The following is a 23928-nucleotide window of genomic DNA, read 5'->3' as shown; positions in this document are numbered from 1 at the left end:
ACATAATTCTTTAGGAAACATTTTGCAATTTCCTTGTTTTTTTAAGCTGACTTTAATCCTAAAATTCTTGCTTAGCCAATGGGAAACACAATACTGTGCACCAGTGCCTTGGAAACCTAAGCCAGTAGCTCAGGGGATAAAAATGTTAGGAGTGAAGGAAGAAAAGAGGGTTTTGCAACTGGCCAAAAGAAATATTAAATTCGAACACACATTTGAGTCTCTACCTGCAAGGCAATGCAGAAAACAGAGATACGTGACATTTTGGCTCTCAGATTTACAGACCAAGAAGGCGGCTGACAAATACAAACTTAACGATAACAGAAAATGAAGTGATTGCCTTAGCTCTTCCTTGGACGAGGGGAATGTGCTACGGGGCTGATTCTAAATGGGTAGCAGTTCTTTCTTGATCAGAAAGGTGAAATCGCTGCACCCACACTTCCCTGTTTTTCATTTGCCAGACTACCGTGGAATACCGCCTGCTTTGAGCTTCGAGAACTCCCCCGGGTCCGTGTGAAATTCCAGTCCCAAATCGTAACACCTACGGTTCACAGGTATCGGGGGAGAAAGGGAGGAACACGAAGTCTCCTTTGCAGATGCAACATTAAGAGCTAAAGGCCGAAGGACCACAGGGGACGCACGTGGAGGAGCGCCTGGCACGTAGGAAGTGCTCAAAAGGCATCAGCTCCAACTGGGGGGAAGTTAACTTCCTTCCGGCCACGTCGCCTGATACCCTTTGTCTGACCGACGCACAAGAACAAAACGACCGGGTCACCGCGGCAGGCGGGCGGCCAGGCGCGCAGCACGCAAGCGCGGGCGGGCGCACGTGGCCCCCAACACCGGGCCCCGAGGCCGCGCAGCAAACCCGGCCTGGGAGCAGGGTCGAGGCCGCCAACGTCTCCAGGCCGACCCGGTCTCCTGCACCCCGCTGCGGAGCGGGGCAGGCCGGGAAGGGGGGGGGGGGGAGGGCAGCGCAGGTCGTCGCCAAGGTCGTGGGCCGGACGTGCGGCGCCGGAGCGACGCTGCGTGCGTGCGGGACTCGGAGTACGTGACGGAACCCCGAACCCTCATGCCGGCCGCCCCACCCCGCCCCTCCCCGGGGCCCCGGCACCGCAGACCCCGCTCGGCCAGAGGTCCCAGCGCGGGGCGGGAGTGGAGGGCGTCGGGACGGGGGCCGGCCCGCACCCCTACACAGCCATGGGGAAGTCGGGGTCCCCCGGCCCCACTCTGCTCCCCGTCCTGAGGAGTCGCTTCCCCCTCCGGGCCGCAGCGGCCGCTGCAGTCCCGCCCCCTCCAGGGAGGTGCGGGCCCGAATGACGGCACGCCAGGCCAATGACGAGGCGCCGTGGCGGGGGCGGGCCGGGGGGGCGGGGGAAGTGGGCGGGGCCTCGAGGAGCTGGGCAGGAAGTCGGGGCTGGCGGCGCGGAGACCCGCTTAGAGCACTCGGCGCGCAGAGACCTTGCGGCTTATCCTCGCGCTCGGTGTCTGCGGCACCCTCTGCTTCTTTCCCGGGCAGCGCTATCCGGCGGTCAGGTAGGGGCTCGGGGAAGGGCTGCCGAGCCGGCGCCCAGACCTGGGGGGGCCCTGCCCTTGAGTCCGGCGGGGACGTGGAAGGGGCGGGTCGGCACGTGCGAGCCGGCCTCCGGGACCAGGGGCGCGGCGCCGGGCTTTGCCCGGGGCGGGGGCAGGATCTGATTAGCCAGCGATTATGGACTCAGGGGGCCTCTTAACCTGCGGGAGCTCGGGAGTAGGACGCCGCAGGCGTGGAGGGTGCAGGGCTTTGGGGAAGACGCGGGCCTAACTCCGGTGCTCATTAGCGCCAGGCCTTTCCTAAAATGGAGGAAGGGGCAGGGACGGGAGAGATGCCCAGGAAGCCGCGATCCCCTCCCCCCACCAGCAGCCCCTGCTCCCGGCTGGGGGCCCTCGGCCTGCAGTCGGGCGGCTGGGGGACGGAAGGAGCAGCGACTAATGAATGGAACTTCAGAAAGTCCTTATTCTTAAGGAGGCGGCGGCAGAACCGTTGCATAAAGGGGAAAGCCCTCCAGGCGACCTCGCCCAGGTCAGGCCGGAGCTGCTCCCGCTGCCCGGCCTGGCCACTCGCAGTCGGCCCCCGATCTGACATAGAAAGGATGTCTTTTTACGAAAACTTCCTGTTCGTTTTCCCCCTACAATGTGGGCTTCCCTCTGGGTGGTGTGGCCCGTCGGTGACTCGCAGCCGAGGACACACGTCGGCCCTTGACCGCCCGGTCCACACGTGCTGCCCCTGGACCGGGGTCCAGGCCGATGAGCTGTGGAGACCAGCCCTCCTTGCTGTCTCTGCTTATTGAACGTTAATGACTGCAGGAATAGTTTCCTATCCAATTTAAATTTAATTTTATTTTCACACCCTGAAATAAGTTGAATACTTTGTCTTAATGTCTCTAACATGAAACAAAAAATGAGATCTTACAACTGCCTGAGGACATAGTGTAATAAAGATGTGTTTAAAAGTGCATCTGTCTCTCCCTCTCTCTGCCCCTCCTCCACTCTCTCCCAAAATAAATGCACATTTAAAAAATAAAAGCGCATCTAAAACCTATAAAGTGAGGCTGGTAGCCTCGGGTGGGGGGGAGATTGACAGCAAAGTGCCTGAGGGGACTCTTTTGTCTGGTGGTGGCACTCATACACAGGTATAATTTGCCAAAACTCGGACTTAACCAAAAGCATGAAGCTAAAAAATACGTGTAAACGAATTTGCCTTTTTGTAAGATAATAAAAACTATATGCCTTTTTTTGTTGGCTAATGAATAAAACTCCATTGTTAACCTAGACAGCGAAGCCACAGGAGTGACTTCAGTGTCTAATTTTGAAACATAAAAAAGAAAGATGCCATTTGCTGCTTCAGAACATTCCAGGCAAGATACTGGAGAGGAGCCCAGCTAGATAATGGCTCTGAACACTCGCCCAATTCCACTAGGCCTCTTTCAGTCCTAGAAGTTCATTTCTTCCTTGGGAGCCCCTGGAGGGGAAGGTGAGAGAGGGCTTTCTTTGAGGATCTGGTATTTGCTGTTTGTGGCAGATCTTTTGTTTGTTTGTGCTTTCAAAGAAGGCCTCTTCCCATGGAGTATCTTAGCATTCAAAGATAGAATCTTTGGGGGGGGGGGGGCGGCTGGCTGGCTCAGAGCATGTGACTCAATCTCAGGGTGATGAGCTCAGGCCCCACAATGGGCATGGAGCCTACTTTAGAAAATTAAAAAAAAATTTTTTTTTAAAAGAAGCAAAAATAGAATCTTTATTCTTTCAACTTAGGACATTTCCTAAGTGAGTTTTTTTGAATGGGTAAAATGCCTGTTGAAAGAAATACTAATTAGATGTCACTGTGCGTCCGGTCTTGGTAAAGATCCAAGTACGATGAAGCATGAAACGGGCAATGGCAAAGATTGTGCACAGACCAAGGACACTCCTGGCCTCAAAATTTCTGAGCATCCCATATCCAGCAGTTGAACATCTTACTGCCTATGTCCCTAGCTAGTCACTGGTCCACTACAAATCAGGTTTTCCTCCTCGGATCACATCAGGGTTGTTGGTTTTTTTTGTTTGTTTTTTGCCCTGGGTGGGTTTGCTCACGACCTTCACGTCCCCTTGGTCCTTACTTGGTCCTTCCATTCCCACGCCAGCCCTCGTTGGGAACTGTTGACAATAACCCGTTTCCGACCGCCTCCTCCTCTGCTGTTCCGCATGCCGGCAGCACATGAATCTTTCCGGTGGTTTTGGGTTCTCCCTGGCGCACATTTTCTGGCTTTCTTTGCTTAGAGGACAAGCCCTGGGCTGCTGGGGTTTTTGAGGCCCTGCAGAGCTGGGTCCAGCAGGCTTCCCGACTCTTGTCAGCCTTGCATTCAATATCTGTCCGGTACCAATTCTTCCTTTCTAGTCCAGGAACCCTCAGAAGTGATTCTTCAAATGAATGACCCAAAACTGCATTATGGTTTATGGAAAATATGAACTGTGTTTCCCCACAGAAAGTCACCATGTCTATCCTCAAGGTGCATGCCAGAGAGATCTTCGACTCTCGTGGGAATCCCACCGTTGAGGTGGACCTCTATACCTCCAAAGGTACGTGGGCCTTCCTTTCCGCAGTTCTGCTACCACACTCCCCCCTCCCCCCCTTTTTTTAATTAAGCGACAGAGCCTTAGGTAAGAAAAGGTGGGTCGTGAAAGCCTTCTGTCTGATCCCCATGTGCTGTTAGGTCGCGGTTCCTGACTGGGAGGAGCGGGGGAGGGTTGCCAGACATGGGGTCCTTGTCCTGCTGCTTCTTGGTATTTAAAACAGAAAGCAGGCTGGTTCCTAGGTCAGTGAGGAGAAGAAAGGCCATTCCTCGTCCTTAAAAGGGCCCATCGCTCGTTTGCTTCTTAGTTTGCTGTCACCAGCATGGCAGGTCTGATGTGACGGAGCTTTGTCCACGAAAAGGAAAGATCAGAGGAGTGCAAGTGTATGTGAAGCCTTCTCTTTGTTTCCAGAAATCACTCTTAGACCAAGGGCTGGGGACAGCTCTTAACATTTGGGTGTTGGGCCATTCCATAGGCTCGTGTTTTCTGCCTAGCTGTAAGTCCTCCCTGGAGGGATTTGCCCACGTGGGAAAAATGGAGGCTTCTTTTCTTATGTTTCTTTTCAGAGCGCCCGCAAGTGGGGAGAAGGGGAGAGAGAATCCCAAGCAGGCTCCACACTCCGCGTGGAGCCTGACGCGGGTCTCGATCTCACAAAACTGAGATCATGCCCCGAGCCAAAATCAAGAGTCAGCCGGTCAGCCGACTGAGCCACCCAGGCGCCCCTTAAATGGAGACTCTTAAAAGCTTTTGGCGGTTTTTAACTTTAAGGAAATTTGGTGTGTTCCGTCCAGCAATGTCTGAGCTGTTTCCAAATGGACCTTGGGTGGGGTCGGAAAAGGAGCCTCAGGCAGAATCACCCGGCGGCGCTGAGCGCACAGACCTGCCGCTCAGAGCTGAGTCATGGTCTGTAGAAACCCCGGCCCTTCCCTTCCTGCCCTGCCCGCGGTTCCTTGCGGTGGCGGGTGCTGTCGGCACAGGGTTTCTTCACAGCACGTGCTTCATGCCAAATACCCCAGGGTTCGAGGAGAGTGCTGGGAATTTCCTCGCGGCTGGCAAGGCTGGCTTGCTCACAGCGTGGAACTTTCCATTTGGAAGTTAACGGACTTTAACCAACAGTGCAAACAGGATTCAAGATACTAGAAGATTGTTGGGGGGAGGAGGGGAGCATTCTCTCTGAAACACTTTAAAATGACCAAATATTTTTTTGAAATTTAAACGAACGGAAGGTTTTCTCTTGTGTGTCTGTTGATGCTTTTCAAAGACGGGAAATAGTGGAATTGTGAAGAGCCTTTCATCACTTTTTTTTTTTTTATTTCCTTTTAAGAGCAGTTTTAGGTTCACAGCAAAATCCAGCAAAAGGTACAGACAGCACAGGCCCCCTGTCCCCACACGTGCACAGCGTCCCCCACCGGAGTGGGACATTTGTTAACATTGGAACCTGCATTGGCCCATCGTCGCCCAGAGCCCATAGTTACATCAGGGTCACTTGCTTGTTTTCGAGGCTCCTTCACCTCGTCCAGTGCCTGGTGGGGACCTAGAAAGCCAGGGCCCGTGTCAAGAGACCACGTGTCCTGCACACGCCGTCACTGCAGTGACGCAGGCAGACTAACGGACCGTTTATTTAAAATGCCTGCTTGATTTTTTTTTTCTTTGTTCCTTTGCCTTCTCATATCTCAGGTGGGGAAATCCCTTACGGTTTCAAGTAGTTTCTAGAGGCCGCCTTCACTTCCTGCTCCCCTGAACCTGTCTGCCTGCAGTGCCAGATCCCTGCAGTGTCTTTCTTAACAGCGTCCTTTTCCCAAGACCAGCTACGTTTATGCTCCGTAGTGTAGGTCTAGCCAGACGGCCGGGTCCCGTGTCCCCAGGATGGCATAGCGTGGTGCTTGATCGCGTTCCAGTGTTCCCAGGCTCGTACCTGTACTGTCCTTATTTTTTATATCTCCGTATGTTTTTATTGGTTACGCGTGGAAATGATCATCTTTTCGATATAGTGGATTAAAGAATATTAATTTCTCTTGGTTTTACAAGTTTATTTGTCTCTTTTTAGAGGTGGGGGGGGAGAGAGAGAGAGAGAGAGAGAGAGATGAATCTCAAGAAGGTGTCACACTATCAGCCCAACGCAGGGCTCGAACTCACAAACCGTGAGATCATGACCCCAGCCGAATCAGATGCTTAACCAACTAAGCCACCCAGGCGCCCCTTGGTTTTACTTTCCGACTTCAGTGTAGCTACTAGAAGATCTTAAACCTCATAAGTGGCTTGCATCGAATTTCTGTGGGGCGGTGCCCCCGGGGGGTGGTCACAGACCAGCTGCAGGACACGAACGGGGAGCTTGTTAGAGATACAGGCGCAGAGTCTTAGACCTCCCGTTTCGGAACCCGCATCTTAACAAGGTTGCCAGGTGATCGTTTGCGCACAGGAACATCTGAGAAGCTCTGCTTGAAAACTTTTTCTTGAAACTAGAGAGATTCACCAGCTTTGCCATAGGATCCGCGTTGGAGAATGGTCCCCACGTGAAGGGCAGGAGAGACCGACCATCTGAGTCCCCCAGGTGGTGGAAGGATGTGTTTCCCGATGGCTGCCATCTGTGAGTGGGTGGGACTCCGCAAGGGCTGGGACTGTGTCTCTCGGTCACGATTTCTTCCTCCCTCAACGTCCAGGTCTCTTCAGAGCCGCTGTGCCCAGTGGTGCCTCAACTGGTATCTACGAGGCCCTCGAGCTCCGGGACAATGACAAGACACGCTACATGGGCAAAGGTAAGAACCCCTGCCTGCCTCTGGAGCGTGGCTGCGTGCCTCGTCCACGCCTCCAGCCCCTGCTCCCGGCCTGTCACAGCCTCCCCACTCTCCACGTGCCTTGTATTTGAGGATGGCACACCCTGATGTGGCCCATGGTGTTGATGGTGAGCGTGTACTCTGTGCCTGGGGGAGCTGGGAGGGTTGGCATGTTGATTCCAGCCTTCCTAAACCTGTGAGCTCAGGGGCAAGAGTCTTATGCTCATTTGTACTGCACTTGGCCCAATCTGGAAAATTCCTGCTTAGGGAACTGTAGCACAAGAGCCTTGCCGTGTTCCCAGGAGGGCTCCGCGGGCCTTCCAGACCATCAACCCTCTCCAAGGGGCTAGTCTCAGTAGAGTGTGTGGAAGGCCCGGCTAATGGCTCACCTATAGACCAGTCCTGGCAGCTTGATCTTTCTGTTGGGGGATTCACGGACCTGGCAAAGCCAGCCTCTGCTGGGCTGTGCGCAGATCGACCTGTTACTGTCTTGCAAAGTTCGCCTTACCGTAGACAGAATCTGTGTGGCCAAATCACAGAACAGCAGCTGGGGCCTAGACCATGCGTTCTCAACAGGGCAGTATCGCCCCAGGGGTAGGAACTGGTTCTTGGGGGAGGCAAAAAAATTAAAAAAAGAAAAAAAAAATCCTACAATATTACTTTGTTTTATGGTCCTCCAAAGGGCCACAGTATATAAATGGGAGTATAGCATATCTGTGGCATTAAATTTTCAGAGAAGGGCGGTTCGGGAAAAGGTCTGAAAAGACTGCAGGGGAGGGGTGGTGATGAAGTGAGCTAGGGAAGTCCGCAGCCGGCGCTCCGGGGATTATCTCCCACGGGTTCCCGCTGCTCCCGGCTCAGGCGGATGCTGGTCCCAAGCAGGCCTTGCAGCACCTCGACTGTAATGAGGGTGAACCCGTGGTCCCGAGGACTCTTCCTGCCTTCCTGTCTCCTCTCTTTTCTCTCATTCCCTGTCCTTCACAGCCTGTTCTCTTCTGAGTCTGTCTTTTTTCCTTCTCTGTCAATCTCTACTGGTCAGGTGTCTCCAGACCCGTTAAGTATATTAATGAGTTCCTGGCACCAGCCTTGTGCACACAGGTAATACACGGGGCATCCTTCAGTGTCTGCGGCTGGTTCCCAGTGCATGGTCTTGCCAACTAACTTTATCCCTTCAGACATTCTGAGATGGTTGCTCTGTGTGTGGCTCTAATCCTTGGGGGTCCTAGGTAAGAGCACTCAGACTGGGCCAGAAAATACCCCAATCTTGGGGGGACAGAAATGGGGATTTGAAAGCGGTCCCGTTTAAGGTCTCTGGGCGGGCTTCTGAATATCTGGGTTAATATCCTTGGTGGTTCGCTCAGTGCTGCTCACGCCTGTTTTTCATTAATGCCGGTAATTTGATTTGATTGTTCCTTCTAGGTGTCTCAAAGGCTGTTGAGCACATCAATAAAACTATTGCACCTGCCCTGATTAGCAAGGTAGGACCTGCCTCCTGATAACTAATGTATTAATGCCATCAGAGCGTCTCCCAGGCCAGTGGGCTTTCCTGGTTATGGAAGAGCTTATTCTGAGAGCTAAAGGAGCCCGTTGGATTCCCTGTCCTGCATGAGAATGACCTCACCTTTACTAATCCAGCCCCTGCCTGCGTCCACACCTAACAGCGCATGGAATTGGATCAGGGCGACGGGAGACCGTCTCATGATTTTTCCCTCCAACTATCTTGACCTTTGGGAAGTTAAGATCCAGATTTTAAGAGCGGCTCTTGGGTGTTGAGCAGAGTATCCACGGTGACCGACTATTTTTCACGAACCGTGGAATTATTTATTTTTACTGGCTTTTTTGTTTAAACAACAGAGCTCTGGTTGAATAAAATTTGACTTGGAACCTCAGAGTGTCGTAAAAGTAGGGTGAAGTAAGGAGGGGACCCACCAGCCCAACCCACTCCTGCCTCAGCCCCGCCCCACCCCGCCCCAACTCCCGTGGCACTGGCGAGGGCAAGAAGGATTTAAAAGCCCTTGGCTAGGGAAGCCTTCTCAGGCCTGGAGCCAACTGCAGCGGCCCGCCCGTGCCTCCCGGGCGTGTGCCTCCCCTCCTTGAACTCATCCTGTTCCCCAGGGGCGCACAGGCTCCTCTGTTTTTGTCCCCGGCTGGCTTACCTCGGCCTGGCCTTCGCGGGCCTTGTTCATGGGTCCCCAGACGGTTTCTCGTGGCTGCTCTGCCAGCTCACGTGCTCCGACCCGGCCTCCCGGGCACCTCCACGCACCCCTTCGTTCTTTGTGCCCGGGTGCCCTTACCTGGTGTGACTGACGCAGTGAGAGGGCTCTCCTGGGCATCTCTCTTCCCTCTGGGGAAAGGAAGCCGTCTTCACACTCTTCCTGGCGGGGGTCTACCTGGACCCGTCTTGCGTGGCTGACGGCCGACTTTGGCCAAACGTGCTTTGTGAAAACAGCAAAAGATACCAAGTTATTGACGTGGCATGATGCAGTAATACGTGGTTTTCCTTTCGTATTTTAATTTCTATACAAAGCACTTTATGAATAAAATCAGAGATTTTTGTTAATTATGAAGTTTTTAAAGTAATGCTAACTTTTAGTAAATTGTTTTAAGCCAGCTTTTAGGACACCAGTGTTTTGGGGTTTTTTTTTTTTGCTTTTTTGTTTGAAGTAATCTCTGTACCCAGTGTGGGGTTCACACCCACAACCTCGAGATCCAGAGTTGCATGCTCTGTTGGCTGAGCCAGCCAGGTGTCCCTTTAAGACACCAGTTTTGGGGCACCTGGGTGCTTCAGTTTGTTGGGCATCCGACTTTGGCTCAGGTCATGGTTTCGCGGTTCGTGGGTTCGAGCCCCGTGTCGGGCTCTGTGCTGACCGCTCAGAGCCTGGAGACTGCTTCGGATTCTGTGTCTCCCTCTCTCTCCGCCCCTCCCCTGCTCACGTTCTGTCTTTCTCTCAATAATAAACATTAAAAAAAAAAAAAAAAAAGACACCAGTTTTATTACTTTATACTGGAAACACTCATTTTGATCAGTCATCAAGCATTTTGCAGAATGATTGGACTACCTACTTGCAAAAGTCCTATCTCCCTCGAGAACGTGAAGTGTGCCGTCACTGAGGGTACCCAAGAGGGGTGGTCCTGTCACTTAACCTTCGAGGACCACAGCTCGTTGGCCTGAACAGAGTTCTGTTATTTATTGCCCCCCAAAATTGCACTACTAAGCACGGTCCGGGCAGCTCTCTGCCTTACACAGGATGTAATTTCGGACTCCCCAGGTAGACCAACCTCTGTGACACCAGGTCCGCATCTCGGGCAGTTGATCGTTGGCTCCCTAGTGCTTGGAGAAACGTCTGAGAATGCGAAACCAAGCAAAAGGCGGTTTTGTGACTCCCAGGTTCTTGTTTCCTGCCCCCCCCCTTTTTTGCCTCCCATACAAATGCAAAGCATAGAACTGGTTCAGGATTGGCACAGTTCCAAAGTTGTCTGGGTTCCGGGGAGGGGAGTGACCACGCTCCCCCGAGCGGCTGACCCTCCCTTCTCCCCACAGAAACTGAGCGTTGTGGAGCAGGAGAAGATTGACAAACTGATGATCGAGATGGACGGGACAGAAAATAAATGTGAGTGACGGGGGTGGAGTCGGCCGGCCTCCCAAAGACCTTCCGACCCTCTGAGGGTCACCGTGTGTGACCGAGGACTGTGCAGTGTGATCATCTGCGGGCTCTGCGGGGCCCATCAGCTCACCATAATAAAACCTGTTCTGGGGGTGTCTGGGTGGCTTAGTTAAGCATCGGATGCTTAATCTCAGGGTCGTGAGTTCAAGCCCTACGTTAGGCTCTGCACTGGGCATGAGGCCTACCAAAAAAACCAAACACGTTTGTAGATATTAGGAGAAATATCAGGTGACAGCTTGTGCATGGGGTTACTTCAAAGAGGCTTCTGCTTTGTAGTGATTGAGGCAGTTTGTGGAATTTACCAGAGTTCCATAGACCAGAGAAAGGGCTTTCTCTTCTGGGGAGAAAGCAGATGAATCCTCACGGCGTGCCGTCATGTTCCTGGGTCGGATGCCGGAAGTAGGTGCGGTAGAGAGGAATGGTTCTGGATCCAGGCCGGGTGCGCTCCCGTGTCGGAGTGCGGGCCAGAAGGCTGGCAGGAGAAGGGTTAAGGGTTACGGGTAAGAAACTGCTTCATTGAACTCTTCTGTTCCAGCTAAATTTGGTGCAAACGCCATCCTGGGAGTGTCCCTGGCAGTCTGCAAGGCGGGGGCCGTTGAGAAGGGGGTGCCTCTGTACCGCCACATTGCCGACCTGGCTGGCAATGCTGAAGTCATCCTGCCGGTTCCGGTGAGTGGCTTTGAACTTCCCAAGTGAGGAGCTGGGAGTACTTGCCGGTGGGGACCTGAGGCCTCCCACCGCTCGATCTCATCCACATGTGACTGTCCCAGCTCCGTGGGTACAGGCCAGCTCTGGAGGTCTCCACTGCGAACACCTGCCCTTTGCTAAGAGTGACCCTGAGCTGGGGACTCCACCCCCCCCCGTGCTCCACGTCCTTCCTTGCCGACGGGATGAAAATCCCACTGGCCTTGTTGGGTCGGGGGTGTTCGCTGAGGTAGCAGCCAGTCCGGGACAGCAGGTGCGCCTGGTGGCGGTTCCTGAGGCGTCAGGGGAGACCTGGTGAGCGTGTCCTGGCCGCGAGGGGGCTGCTTGCTGGGATTGTCTGGGCCGGATGCCGCATCTGCCTGTCTCTCCCCAGGCTTTCAACGTCATCAACGGCGGTTCTCACGCCGGCAACAAGCTGGCCATGCAAGAGTTCATGATCCTCCCCGTTGGTGCCGCCAACTTCAGGGAAGCTATGCGCATCGGTGCGGAGGTTTACCACAACCTGAAGAACGTCATCAAGGAGAAATACGGAAAAGACGCCACCAACGTGGGGGACGAAGGCGGCTTTGCCCCTAACATCCTGGAGAACAAAGAAGGTACGGGCCCCGGAGGGGTCCCCGGGCGCACAGCACCTGCCCGCACCTGCCACTCGGGGCCGTCGCTCTTTCCACCTTTCATGCGCCTGCGAGCGCCTGCGAGCGACTGCGAGCGAGCGGAGTTCCGGGAAGGGGGTGGGAGCCGGGCCTTTATTTTGTAAAGTAACGAGGAATCTCCTTGCTAATTTGGCTTCTGAGCAGCCCGGTTAGTCTGAAGCAGGCTCGGCCGTGGGGCACGGGCTCACCGTACAGCTTACTCCTGCCATCGCACCACGTCGCGATGGCAGAGGTTCGAAGTCTGCTCCGTGTCCGGGCTGCTGTCTGCCCCACGCCGGGACCAGCGGCCGCCTCGGCTCGTTCCACCACGGGAGCCTCACGTGGCGTCGTTCGGCCTTGAGTCCTTAGGCACAGAGTGAAATGGAAGCGTTGAGTAGGGCGCAGAGAGTCTCGGGACAAGACTGAGCTTTTGGTTTTAGGAGGGAAGGAGGCTTCAGCCACGTTTTGTCGCCTTCAGCGGCAGCTAGCGAAAGAAAAGGGTGGCCGTCCTGCCCTTTGGGTCAGTTATGCGAAATGCTAATGTTCGGCCATTCGGACCTGTAAAAAATGATCCTCTCACGGTTTAACGTGGTAGTTTGGAGATGCGTGGTGTGGAACAGGTGCCGAATGTCTCTGTCCGCTTCCGTCCAGGCAGCACTGCCACGTGAGGCAGAGCAGAGCCTGGGCTGGGGTCACCCTCGCCGTCCCGGGCCCTTGGTCCACTGGGCTCCCTCTCGGATCCCAGCCTTTCGGCACTGTTGAGAACCCGTTCCTTGGGACGGCGGATCTCAGCCGGGCGCCGTCACTGCGTCTTGGCCAGCACAGCTGTTCCTGGGTGCTAAATTTGGGAGCATCTGTCCGCGAGAACGCCTCGTAGAGTGGAGACTGAATTTCTCACTCGGTTATCTGCCGGGGCCCTGACCGACGGTTTCTTGCTCCAAAGCAGAAAAAAGTTAACTGGAATCATTGAAACGGAGGGCTGGGGCCAGAGCATCTCGTGGTCTTCCTGTTAGCGTGCCCATTTGGCAGGGGTCACAGGGACGTTTTCGCTCCACCTGCCTGGTTTCCGATCTTGTCGCCACCCTCTCTTCCCAGCTCTGGAGCTGCTGAAGAACGCCATCGGGAAGGCCGGCTACACCGACAAGGTCGTCATCGGCATGGACGTGGCCGCTTCTGAGTTCTTCAGGTCGGGGAAGTATGACCTGGACTTCAAGTCTCCCGATGACCCCAGCAGGTACATCACACCCGACGAGCTGGCCAACCTGTACAAGTCCTTCATCAGGGACTACCCAGGTGAGTGCTCGGGGCGGCCCCTTCTCCGGCCACTGCCTGCAGCGCTCTGCCGGCTGGTGGCGGGGCTCCCGGGAAAGTGCGTGGGGCACCTGCGCCCCCACCTCCCTGGGGGAGGGCCTCACGGAGGTGCCGGTGCAGCAGGCGAGTCGGGAGGTGGGTCCAGGATGCCAGCCGGGCACTGACGTGTGCTAGGTCGTTTGCAAAGTGTCGGGGCTTCTGCCCCTGTCACCACAGCCACCTGAGCAGATGCGGTCCTGGCTCCCTTGCACAGGTGGGAGCGAGCCTTGAAAACCCGACCTGCGGTGTTTTCCGCCCACTGCGAGCCGGCGCTCCTCCGGGCACCGTTAATGCCGGTTCACGCGGGAGGGAAACTGAGGCACAGAGCGGGTCAGTGATGTGCCCAAGGGCGGTCAGCAAATGTTGGAGCGCGAATCAGACCAGGAAGTCGTGCGTGAACTCAAAGCTAAAAAACGTGCCCAGGGTGGAGCCGAGACCAGCCCAGCCCTTGGCTTCCTGAGCCCACCGCTGTATGCTCAATGGCACTAAACTCAAGCCACCCTGGGCAGGGAAGTGTCCCACTTAGCAGCTCTGGGGTCCCAGGACTACAGCTGACTTGCCTGTCACAGGAGTCGGTGGGTAGGCAGAGTGTCTCCAGGGCTGGGTCGGGGAGCCGGTCCTGTCCCGCATGGGAGAGGGGTGAGGCCAGGCAAGCAGCGAGCCGGGAGGGGAAGGAGGTTCGGGTGCCCTTCAGCACTGGGGTCTCCCCGGCAAAACCTGGCTCTCGTTTCCCCAGTGGTGTCCATCGAAGATCCCTTCGACCAGGATGACTGGGAAGCTTGGCAGAAGTTCACTGCCAGCGCCGGCATCCAGGTGGTGGGGGATGATCTCACCGTGACCAACCCGAAGCGGATTTCCAAGGCCGTGAACGAGAGGTCGTGCAACTGCCTCCTGCTCAAAGTGAACCAGATCGGCTCCGTGACCGAGTCCCTCCAGGCGTGAGTGTCCCCGGGGGGGTCAGCTGTCAGGGAGCGAGGCACAGAGTCTCAGCCAGAGCTCCCGGCTGGAACTATAACGGGCTTCCGGTGGGCGTCCCGGGTGGCTTCTGGATGAGCCGTGGCCCCAGGGGGCTCGGGTGTCGGGCCGCTGTGGCCCGGGCCTGACCCCTTTGTGGCTCCAGGCTCGTGACTTCATTTTACATGGAGAGTATCGGTCACAGGTGCGGTCAGGAGAACAAGTCTGTCCGCCCAAGGAGGCTAGACCCTATTTTGTAAACGTGACCTAGAGGGCTGAGAAGGTCCTCAGGATTCTGATTGGAGAGAAAGGTGGGGGTTCTCGTCATCCCCAGGGGTTGAGAGCTTGGTGGCAGCTCCTGGCTCCGACCCCTCCCGCGGTCTCCTACCAGGGGCGGCGAGCCCCTGGCTTCAGGAGGGGCCGCCGTGCCCTGGGAGTGGAGTCCCGCCGTCACAACCACCTGGGTTGTTTCCTGACTTCAGGTGCAAGCTGGCCCAGTCCAACGGGTGGGGCGTCATGGTGTCGCATCGCTCCGGGGAGACCGAGGATACCTTCATCGCTGACCTGGTGGTGGGACTTTGCACTGGGCAGGTAAAGAGCTTCTCTGACCTCAGCTGCCCGAGCACAAGCAGGAAGGGCGGAGGCGGACGGGGTCCCGGATGCCCCTTCATCCCCTGGTTCCTAGGGTCAGAAATCCCGCCCAGAACGCCCACGAAGATTGAGAGTGCACGGCAAGCGCACGTGACCTTTCCTTTCCCTTTCTAGATCAAGACAGGTGCACCTTGCCGTTCTGAGCGCCTGGCCAAGTACAACCAGATCCTCAGGTGAAGAGGAAGCCCGGGGGCACTGGGAGCTCTTGGCTCTGCGGGGCGTGTGCAGATGCGGGGCGGGGGGGCCCGTGTCAGGTCGTGGGTGACTTGGGCGGAGAACCTTGCCCCTTGGCCCCAAGGCTGGAGCCGGTCCCGTGCTGCCACCTTCTGGTGGAGGAGGGAACAGGCTCCCCCTTCAGACCATCACAAAGCCGTTAGAGCTAAGAGAGATCCCCAGCGGATATGTCGTTCAGCACCCGTGTTTTGTGGACGGGGAACCGGGGCTCAGTGAAGAAGGAAATTCAGGGCGACAGGAAGGTTTCCACTGTTCAGTGCTTCTGGATATCTGGTCCCTTTTTATCATAACGTGTCCATGGAAACCTCCTTAACGTGGAGACTTGCCTCCTTTTTTGTCCCTTTTGTTAGTCTCGCAGGAAAAGAAACCTCTCTTTCGTAGTTCTGCCCACGTTACCCTTTCCTTAAACAAAACGTGACTGGCAGAGCACGCGCCCTTCCCCGCCACGTAGATACGGCAGCTGCTGGTACTCGTGCACGCTTCTTCTCGTCCGCCTGCCTTTCGCCTTTTTGGCTGGAGAATTTTCGGCCCGTTCCAGCCATGTGATTTCACCTATGAATACCTTAGCACATGTCTCAGAGATAACGGTTATGTTTGCTTTGTGATGTCACCATCGTGCTGTGAGAGTGCCCAGGGTTCAGTCGTGCCATGACAGTCGTGCCCAGCATTCCTGGGGCCCGTCTCCCCTGGTGCGACACCAGGATGCAAACGCTTCATTCAGGGCCTTCCCTCCTTTTGTCCCCATGCCATTTATTCGAAGAGACTGGGTTGTCCTTTCGTTAAAGAGCGTTTTTGTTATATTCTGAGAAGTAGCGGTGTTGACCTATCTGCTAGTCTGCCTTTGGGAAACTCTGGGGGCAGAGAAGGCAGGGCAGGCTGAGGGGCAGCAGGTGGCCCGCTTGCTGGGGGAGCCGGGTGGACGGGGAGGGCCCGGTGCTCCTGTCTTCCTGCTGGCTCCGAGGACCGCATCGAGGAGGCTGGGCGAGTGCCGGGGCCTGGTCCCCGGGTGGGGAAACGTAGGCCTTGGGGGTGGAGATTTCACTTCTCTTTCTCACCCCCTCCTCTCTGCCCTCGGCTTCCCCAGAATTGAAGAGGAACTGGGCAGCAAGGCCAAGTTTGCCGGCAGAAGCTTCAGAAACCCCCTCGCCAAGTAAGCTCCGGGCGACGCACCCCGAGCTCTGCGGTCCTGAGTCGGCTCATTAGATCTCTGCTCCTGGCGTCCCCCGGGCACCTCGAGGCCCCCGGCCGGAGCCTCTGCTAGTCACATGCCCTCTCCCTTCCTGTGATGTTCTCACTGCTTCCTTAGAACCGCTGCAGAAGCCAGGCTTGACCATCTGGAACCCTGCTGGAAATCCTAGCTCTGTAATCATGTGATTGGCCCAGATCAGTGTTTTCTCACCTCACTTCCCACCAAGTGTCTGCAGCTGAGTCTGTCTATGTTGTAATCACAAGGTGTCCACAGGCGAGATCCCCAGTGGTTTTGTTTGCAGAATAAAAAGGCCTCAGTGACCCATAGAAACGTGTGTGTGTGTGTGTGTAAAACATTCTGAGTCTGTCCATTCGTCATGTCTTGAGTGTTCATGTTCATGTTACGCTGGGGTACAGCCCTGTAAGAGTTGGGATGCTTTGTGTCCTGACAAAGGGACAGGAGTTGAGGACATTTCATAAGTCTTTGGGCAGGGCATTTGAGGCAAAAGGGGAAGGGGGGGCATGTTGTATCCTTGAACAGAAGTAGGGTCCTTCTTGGGAGCAGAACATGACTTCTTATTTGGGAGAAAATACAAACACAGAACTGTTACAGGTGACCTCAGGGTGGTGGCTTCTAGATCACGTGAGCCTGTAATTGTCCAGACCGGAAGGCCTCCTGGATAGAGCACAGCCAACCATCCTGGGCAAGCTGGAAGGTGGTTTCTGGGTTCCTGGGGGAAGAAGGTAAAAGGATGGTTGAACGGCAGCTCTGGGGAGGCGGGAGGGCGTTTGGAAGGCCTTGGAATCCCATTTAGATGAATACAATTTAATGCCATTCCTCGTTCTTCCTAATATTTCCGCTGCTTGAGAGCTACACGTAGTGATGCCCACAGCACTGTGTACTGATCGGCTCTGCAGAAGGCACCCATACTGTGTTCATGAACACCCGAGCGTGAGGAGGTACATTTACTTAGAACTGAGAGATGAAGTATTGTGGTTACTCTCTGCCCCTTGGAAGCATCTCGTGTTTTATTAGCAATTTTACTTTTTTCCCCTTATTTGGTCAAGTCTCGAATTGTGGGTTTTGTTCTGTTTTGTTTCAATGTTTATTTTTGAGACCGAGCAGGGGAGGAGCAGAGGAAGGGGTTGGGGGGACAGAGGATCCAAAGCAGGCTCTGCACTGACAGCAGAGGGCTTGACGCGGGGCTCGAACTCAGGAACCGTGAGATCTTGACCTGAGCTGAAGTCAGACTCAACCACCTGAGCCACCGGGTGCCCCTCAAATTGTGTTTTAATCCCCAGCCTGAGGACTAGGACGCCTCCTCGTGGGCATTTTTATTTATTGTTTATTAGTTTGGATTTAACTCCAGAGGCAGAATCAGTGGGAAAAGGCACATCGAGAGATTTATCACAAGGAATTGGCTTCTGAGACTGTGGGGCACGGCCGGGCAAATCCAAAGTCCATGGGGCAGCCCGTCAGGACCGAGCCCGGGCACGGGTGAAACCTTGATTCACAGGTGGAATTTCTCCCTTGGGGGAACTTCAGGCCCTGCCCTTAGGACCCAACTGATTGAGTCAGGAAATCCTGGTTCTCTGCACACCCAGGTCTTCCGCGATTATTTACTTAAGGTCCAGTGACCAGTGGCTAATTGCGTCTGCCGGATAGCCTCACGGTGATACTTAGATTCGTATTTGATAGAATAACAGGAATCAGAGTCAGGTTGACAGGCCACAAAGCCACCACCCGTTGTCCACTCTCCAATCTCCAAGTATCCGTAACCAAGTCCTATTTCCACCTCGTGTGGTATAACTCCCGTGGCCGAAACCACCCCGTCCGGATGTCAGTGACTGGCTTCTGGAATTGATTCTGGAGGGAAAGGAAGCCTTCCTTCAACCAGGCTCGGCAGCCTTACTAGGATTCGATGCCCAACCTTAAAGCAGCCAAATTTGGTTTAGTGCCCTCATTCACTGACACCGGTTTAAAGCAACAGCAGATAAAGGCATTTACCACTCCGGTCACAGGGCAAGTGGAGGTAGGACCCCTTTCAGAGGCGCACCGCCTATATAGAAGGTTGCCGGCGTGGCGCTGGGGCCGTTCGTGGCCCAGCGTGGACCGGGAAGAATCACACCCCAAAGGACCTTTTCCGAGGAGCCCAGTCAAGCAGGTCAGGTGACGTTAATTCTCCGTTTCTAGAAAGCCAGTCTTGGGCCTTCTGCTGGCCTATAATGTGAAATGTCGCTGGATCACAAGTGTTCCAGGAACTACAAGTGCTTTTTAGTAAACACCTTTGTCAGCATTCTGCTAGCAGCCTCTGGACTTGCTTTATGACTTTTCCCTTTTTAACTTCGTATTACAAATGCTTTTCCACAAAACATACATTTCTCGTCTGTGGTTATCTCCCAGCCTCCTGCCACTCTGACGCCAGAACAAAAATCGACGGAAAATTTGAAGCAGTTTGGGGCGCCCGGGTGGCTCAGTCGGTTCGGCGTCCGACTTCGGCTCAGGTCATGATCTCACGGTTCGTGAGTTCGAGCCCTGCATCGGGCTCACTGCTCTCAGGGCAGAGACCACTTAAAATCCTCTGTTCCCCTCGCTCCCTGCCCCTTCCCCACTTGTGCACGCGCGTGCGCTCTCTATCTCAAAATAAACAAACATGAAGAAGAAAATCTGAGGGGCGCCCGGGTGGCTCCGTCGGGTAAGCACCCAGCTTTGGCTCGGGCCATGATCTCGTGGTTTGTGCGTTTGAGCCCCGCGTTGGGCCCCACGCTGATAGTACAGAGCCTGCTTGGGATTCTCTCTATCCCTGTCTCTCTGCCCCTCCCCCTGCTCGCTCGCTCGGTCTGTCGGCCCTCGCAGTGGCCAACGCAGAGGCAGAGTGCAGTGGCCGAGAGCACAGGTGGAGCTGGACAGCTTTGGATTCTGGACTTTTCTACTGAGCAGTTGTGCCCCACGTCCCCATCTGTAAAACGGGGCTAATAATGCCGTGGTGCTGCCTCCCGGGTTATTGCTCACACCAAGCCAGGCCCCGCAGTTAAACAGGCACAGAGCTCCTCACCTCGGAAGAGGTGGGGGGCACAGGGAAGGGAGGGAGGGCCTCAGAGCGTACAAGGCGTCGTGGCCAGGAGGGACCGGAAGGGGAGGGTTTGCAGCGGGCGCTGCCAGCCCCCCGGGCACGAGGACGGGCGCCACTGAGCCGGTCTGAGGTTCAGCGACCTGACCCAGGTATAATTCGCATTCAGGGACAGGCCACATCTGTGCCACGGTCACGACACAGAACATTTCCGGCACCCCCGAGACTTCCTCCAGCCCCTTCCCAATCTCCACCCCCACCCCTTGGGCTCAGGCAACCTAGTGGTTTTTTCTTTTCATTCTAATTAGCTGTCAAAATCTACAAAGGAGATTTTTTTAAGCATTTTTTTAAAGTTTATTTATTTTGAGAGAGAGTGAGCGTGAGCACGAGAGAGGGAGCGACGGGGGCCGGGGGGGGGGGCGGTGAGAGAGAGGGGGAGAGTCAAAGAGAGAGGAGGAGGGAGAGAGAGAGAATCCCAAGCAGGCGCAGCAAAGAGCAGCATGCAGGGCTTGATCCCACGACCTGAGCAGAAACCAAGAGTCAGACGCTTAACCGGCTGAGCCACCCAGGCGCCCCCGAAAAGGAGATTTGTTGTAAAAAATCCATTTTCTGGTTCTAACAGGTTGAGAGGTCGGCCACCCCGGCCCGTGTGCAGGCAGCGGCTGGCCGATCACTTGTGCTTCCCCAACTTACACACCTGCTCCGCTCCCCTCGGCTTTCAAACGTGCAACCCTGCTCCACGGGCCCTTCTGCAGGCTGATACCTTCCCAGTTTCTTCCTTTTCGGAAACCCTCGATCCCCAAGGGCTCTGGGAGTTCAGGGCCTCCCGGGCTTTTCCGCACTGACACAGACCTTGACCGCCCCAGCTCATCCAGACCCAGAAATGGGGTGACCCTGCACCACCCTCTTCCGATTCCACCCGTCGGCTCTAACGGCAGGCCAGCCTGGCCAGCGGCCTCCCCCCTTCCTCCTGCCCGTCCCGCTGCCAAGTGTGAGGACTGCTGTCCACTGGGACAGCAGGGATGACAGCAGATTCATCTGCATATGTGACCTAAGATGGTAATTAAACCCAGGCGCCCCAGGGGTGGGAAGTAAGCACATTAATTCAGGAGCAATTAAAAGCCTCCAATATCACTGTCACGCGGCCGCCACTTCCGAGACTAACTGATGACACTCGCCTTTTTGAGGGGGGCACGTTCCCCAGACTCTGAGTCCTCTCCGGGACCCCCGATGATATCCCGGAAGAGTTACTGTGCAAGAACCGTGCCCTGGTCTTTTTTGTTGTTGTTGTTGTTGTGACAAAATATACGTAACAGAATTTCCCATTTTAACCCTTTTCACGTGTACAATTTAGCAGTGTTAAGTATAGCCAGCTCACTTGTAACCATCACCATTATCTGTTTCCAGAACTTTTTCGGTGTCCCAAACAGAAACTCTACCCTCATGAGGCAACGACTCCGCCTTTCCCCCATTTATTATACTTTCTCTCTCTCTGGATTTTCCTGTTTGAGGTATTTCATGTAAGGGGACTCTTACAATTTTTAGCTTTTTTGGCCCGGCTTACTGCACTTAGCGTAACGTTTTCAAGGTCTAGACACACCGACACTTCATTCTTCTTTTTATGGGTGAATAATATCCCATTTTACGGGGACTCCTGGATGGCTCGGTAGGAAAGACGTGCGCCTCTTGATCTCAGGGTCGTGAGTTCGAGCCCGATGTTGGGTGTAGAGATTAAATAAATCAGTTGGGGTGCCTGACTGGCTCAGTCAGTTAAGCATCCAACTCTTTGTTTTGGCTCAGGTCACGATGTCACAGTTGCATGAGTTCGAGCCCCACATCGGGCTCTGCGCTGACAGTGTGGAGCCTGCTTGGGGTTCTCCCTCTCCCTCTCTCTCTGCCCCTCCCCTGTCTCTGTCTCTGTCTCTCTCAAAATACATACATAAACTTAAAAAAATAATAAGTAAATACTTTAAAATGTAAACTGATTGCGTATTAAGAAATATTCCTTGGGGCATCTGGGTGGATCAGTCGGCTAAGCATCCGACTTCCGCTCAGGTCATGATCTCACAGTTCCTGGGTACGAGCCCCCCATTGGGCTCTGTGCTGACAGCTCGGAGCCTGGAGCTGCTTCGGATTCTGTGTCTCCCTCTCTCTCTCTGCCCCTCCCCTGCTTGTGCTCTGTCTCCCTCTCTCAAAAATAAATAAACATTAGAAAAAAAAGAAACCACGGCCAAATCCAAGGTTATGAAGATGTGTCCCTATGCTTTCTCCTAAGAGTATTATAGTTTTCACTCCTCCTAGTTAGGTCTCTGATCCATTTTCAATACATGCTGTAAAGTAAGGGTCCAACTTCATTCTTTTGCACATGGATATCCCGTTTTCCCAGCACCGTGTGCTGAAAAGACTGTCTTTTCCCCACTGAGTAGTCTTGGCTCCCTTATCAAAAGCCACATTACTGGGATGCCTGGGTGGCTCAGTCAGTTAAGCAGTTAAGCTCTTGGTTTCGGTTCAGGTCACGATCTCACGGTTCGTGGGTTTGAGTCCCACGGTGGGCTCTGTGCCGACAGCTTGGAGCTTCCTTGGGATTCTCTGTCTCCTTGCCTCTCTGCTCCTCCCCTGCTCTCTCTCTCAAAAATAAATAAAATAAATGTTTATTTATTTTGAGAGGGAGAGACAGAGTGTGAGTGGGGGAGGTGCAGACAGGGAGGGAGACACAGAATCTGAAGCAGGCTCCAAACAGTCAGCACAGAGCCCGACGCAGGACTTGAACCCATGAACCGTGGGATCGTGACCTGAGCTGAAGTCAGATGCTTAACCAACTGAGCCACCCAGGTGCCCCAAGGAGACTTTTTTTTTTTTTTTTTTTAATTGCAGAGATTAAAAAAAAAGAAAAAAGTGGTTGGAGGCTAATAGCATGATCTCAGAAACAATCAACTGAACGAGAAGGGAAAACCTAGAGAGTGAGGTCAGCCAGGCCTGCAGACATTTTCAAAAGGTGGGATCAGGAGGAAGCCATGGCCTTGGACTTGCGAGACCCCAAGTTAGCTCATGGATCCCGCAGTCCGGGGGACTGGGTGGCGAGAAATGCAGGCCTGAGGTTGTTGGGACCCTCAGGGAAGGGGCGATGACCCTGCGGAAGCCTGTGTCTCCCCAGACCAAGGGACTCTGCTTAGCAAAAACAAGGGAGAGGCCAGGGGAGGGACCACAGGCCCTTCTGGCACCCACTTGCCCTTTCCTGCCTGCCTGCAACAAGAGGCATTGTCAGGCCCTCACATCAAAGGGGGTGAGCCCAGTGCTGGGTTGTAAAAAGGGGTCACCCTCTGGCTACCTCCTCTGGAGTATGTCTTTGGTGTCTTTCAGTTTTTTATTGTTGTTGTTATTATTATGATTCTTGACGTAAAATTCACATAACACAAAATTCACCATGTTAACCAGTTTAAAATGCACAATTCCGGGGGCGCCTGGCTGGCTCAGTCAGTAGAGCGTGCGAGTCTTGATCTCAGGGTCGAGAGTTCAAGCCCCACGTTGGGCATGGAGCTGACTCAAAAAAAAAAATAAAATAAAATAACATAAAAAAAAAAAAGTACAATTCCAGTTAGATGTATTCACAAAGTCTTGCAACCCTCACCACTCTCTCATTCCAGGGCACTTGCATCATCCAGGAAGGAAAACTTGTACCTATAGCAGCCTGTCCCCAGCGAACCACCCCCGGCTCCCGGGAGGCCTTCTCCCACCTTCTGTCTCTAGCGCTGGACGCTTTGTGTTAAGTGGAATCATGAAGCGTATGTGTCTGCCTTCTTTCACTCCGCGTGTTTTTTCAAGGTTCATCCCCATCATGGTATATAGGTCATGCTTCCCTTCTTTTTATAACATTCCCTTGGATGGAAAGGCCACCACCACCTACACCGTAGGTATAAACCTTTGAGTTTACACCTATGTTTCTTTCTAACAGTTTAGTAGTTTTGTTTCCTGTAGTTAGGTCTTTGATCCATCTGAGGTAAGGTATTCCTCGGGGATATTGTGTCCATCCATCAGCGGGTGGCTATTTGGGTTTCTACCTTTTGGCTATTATGAATCATTCCGCTGCATACATTCATGTGTAAGTTTTTGTACCGACGTAGGTTTTCGGTTTTCTTGGGGAGATTCCCAGCAGTGGGATTGCTGGGTCATGGGGTGACTCTATGTTTAACTTGTTGAGGAAATGCCGAAGTGTTTGCCACAGTGGCTGTACTGCTTTATATTCCCGCCAACACTGGGAATGTTAAACAGTAAGAACTTTATACATCGTCACCCATATGTATTATTCTCTGGATTTTTTTTTTAATGTTTATTTATTTATTTAGAGAGAGTGAGCAAGCAGGGAGGTGGAGAGAGAGACAGACAGAGAGAGAGAGAGAATCCCAAGCAGGCTCCGCACTGTAAACGCAGAGCCCAATGAGGGCTCTCACAAGGCTCCCGCGAACCATGAGATCATGACCTGAGCCGAAACCAAGAGTCGGACGCTTCACCGACCGAGCCACCCAGGCGCCCCTGGGGTTTATTTTTATTGTTGCGTACTAGTGGGTGTGAAGTAATATCTTATTGCGGTTTTGATTTGCATTTTCCTAATGACTAATGATGC

At 54.1% G+C, this 23928-nt stretch overlaps 1 protein-coding gene across 2 annotated transcripts; it reads left to right on the top strand.

The window, feature by feature from the left end:
• Positions 1-967: 967 nt before the first annotated feature.
• On the top strand, positions 968-16563 carry ENO1 (enolase 1). 2 transcript variants are annotated; one of them, XM_042994384.1, is made up of 12 exons: positions 968-1041; positions 3996-4089; positions 6744-6839; positions 8277-8335; positions 10399-10468; positions 11058-11191; positions 11601-11823; positions 12955-13152; positions 13946-14147; positions 14646-14754; positions 14929-14987; positions 16133-16563. In XM_042994384.1, the coding sequence occupies exons 2-12, from the start codon at positions 4005-4007 to the stop codon at positions 16200-16202; spliced, it is 1305 nt and encodes a 434-aa protein (XP_042850318.1). In that variant the 5' UTR covers positions 968-1041; positions 3996-4004; the 3' UTR covers positions 16203-16563. The 2 variants fall into 2 exon arrangements, with proteins under 2 accessions (XP_042850318.1, XP_042850317.1); XM_042994383.1 differs by lacking the exon at positions 968-1041 and adding an exon at positions 1390-1530.
• Positions 16564-23928: the final 7365 nt, after the last annotated feature.

This window comes from Panthera tigris, chromosome C1, assembly GCF_018350195.1.
Source record: "Panthera tigris isolate Pti1 chromosome C1, P.tigris_Pti1_mat1.1, whole genome shotgun sequence".
Taxonomy (NCBI): Eukaryota; Metazoa; Chordata; class Mammalia; order Carnivora; family Felidae; genus Panthera; species Panthera tigris.
The sequence above is the reverse complement of the archived record's forward strand: the minus strand, read 5'-3'. Positions and strand labels throughout refer to the sequence as shown.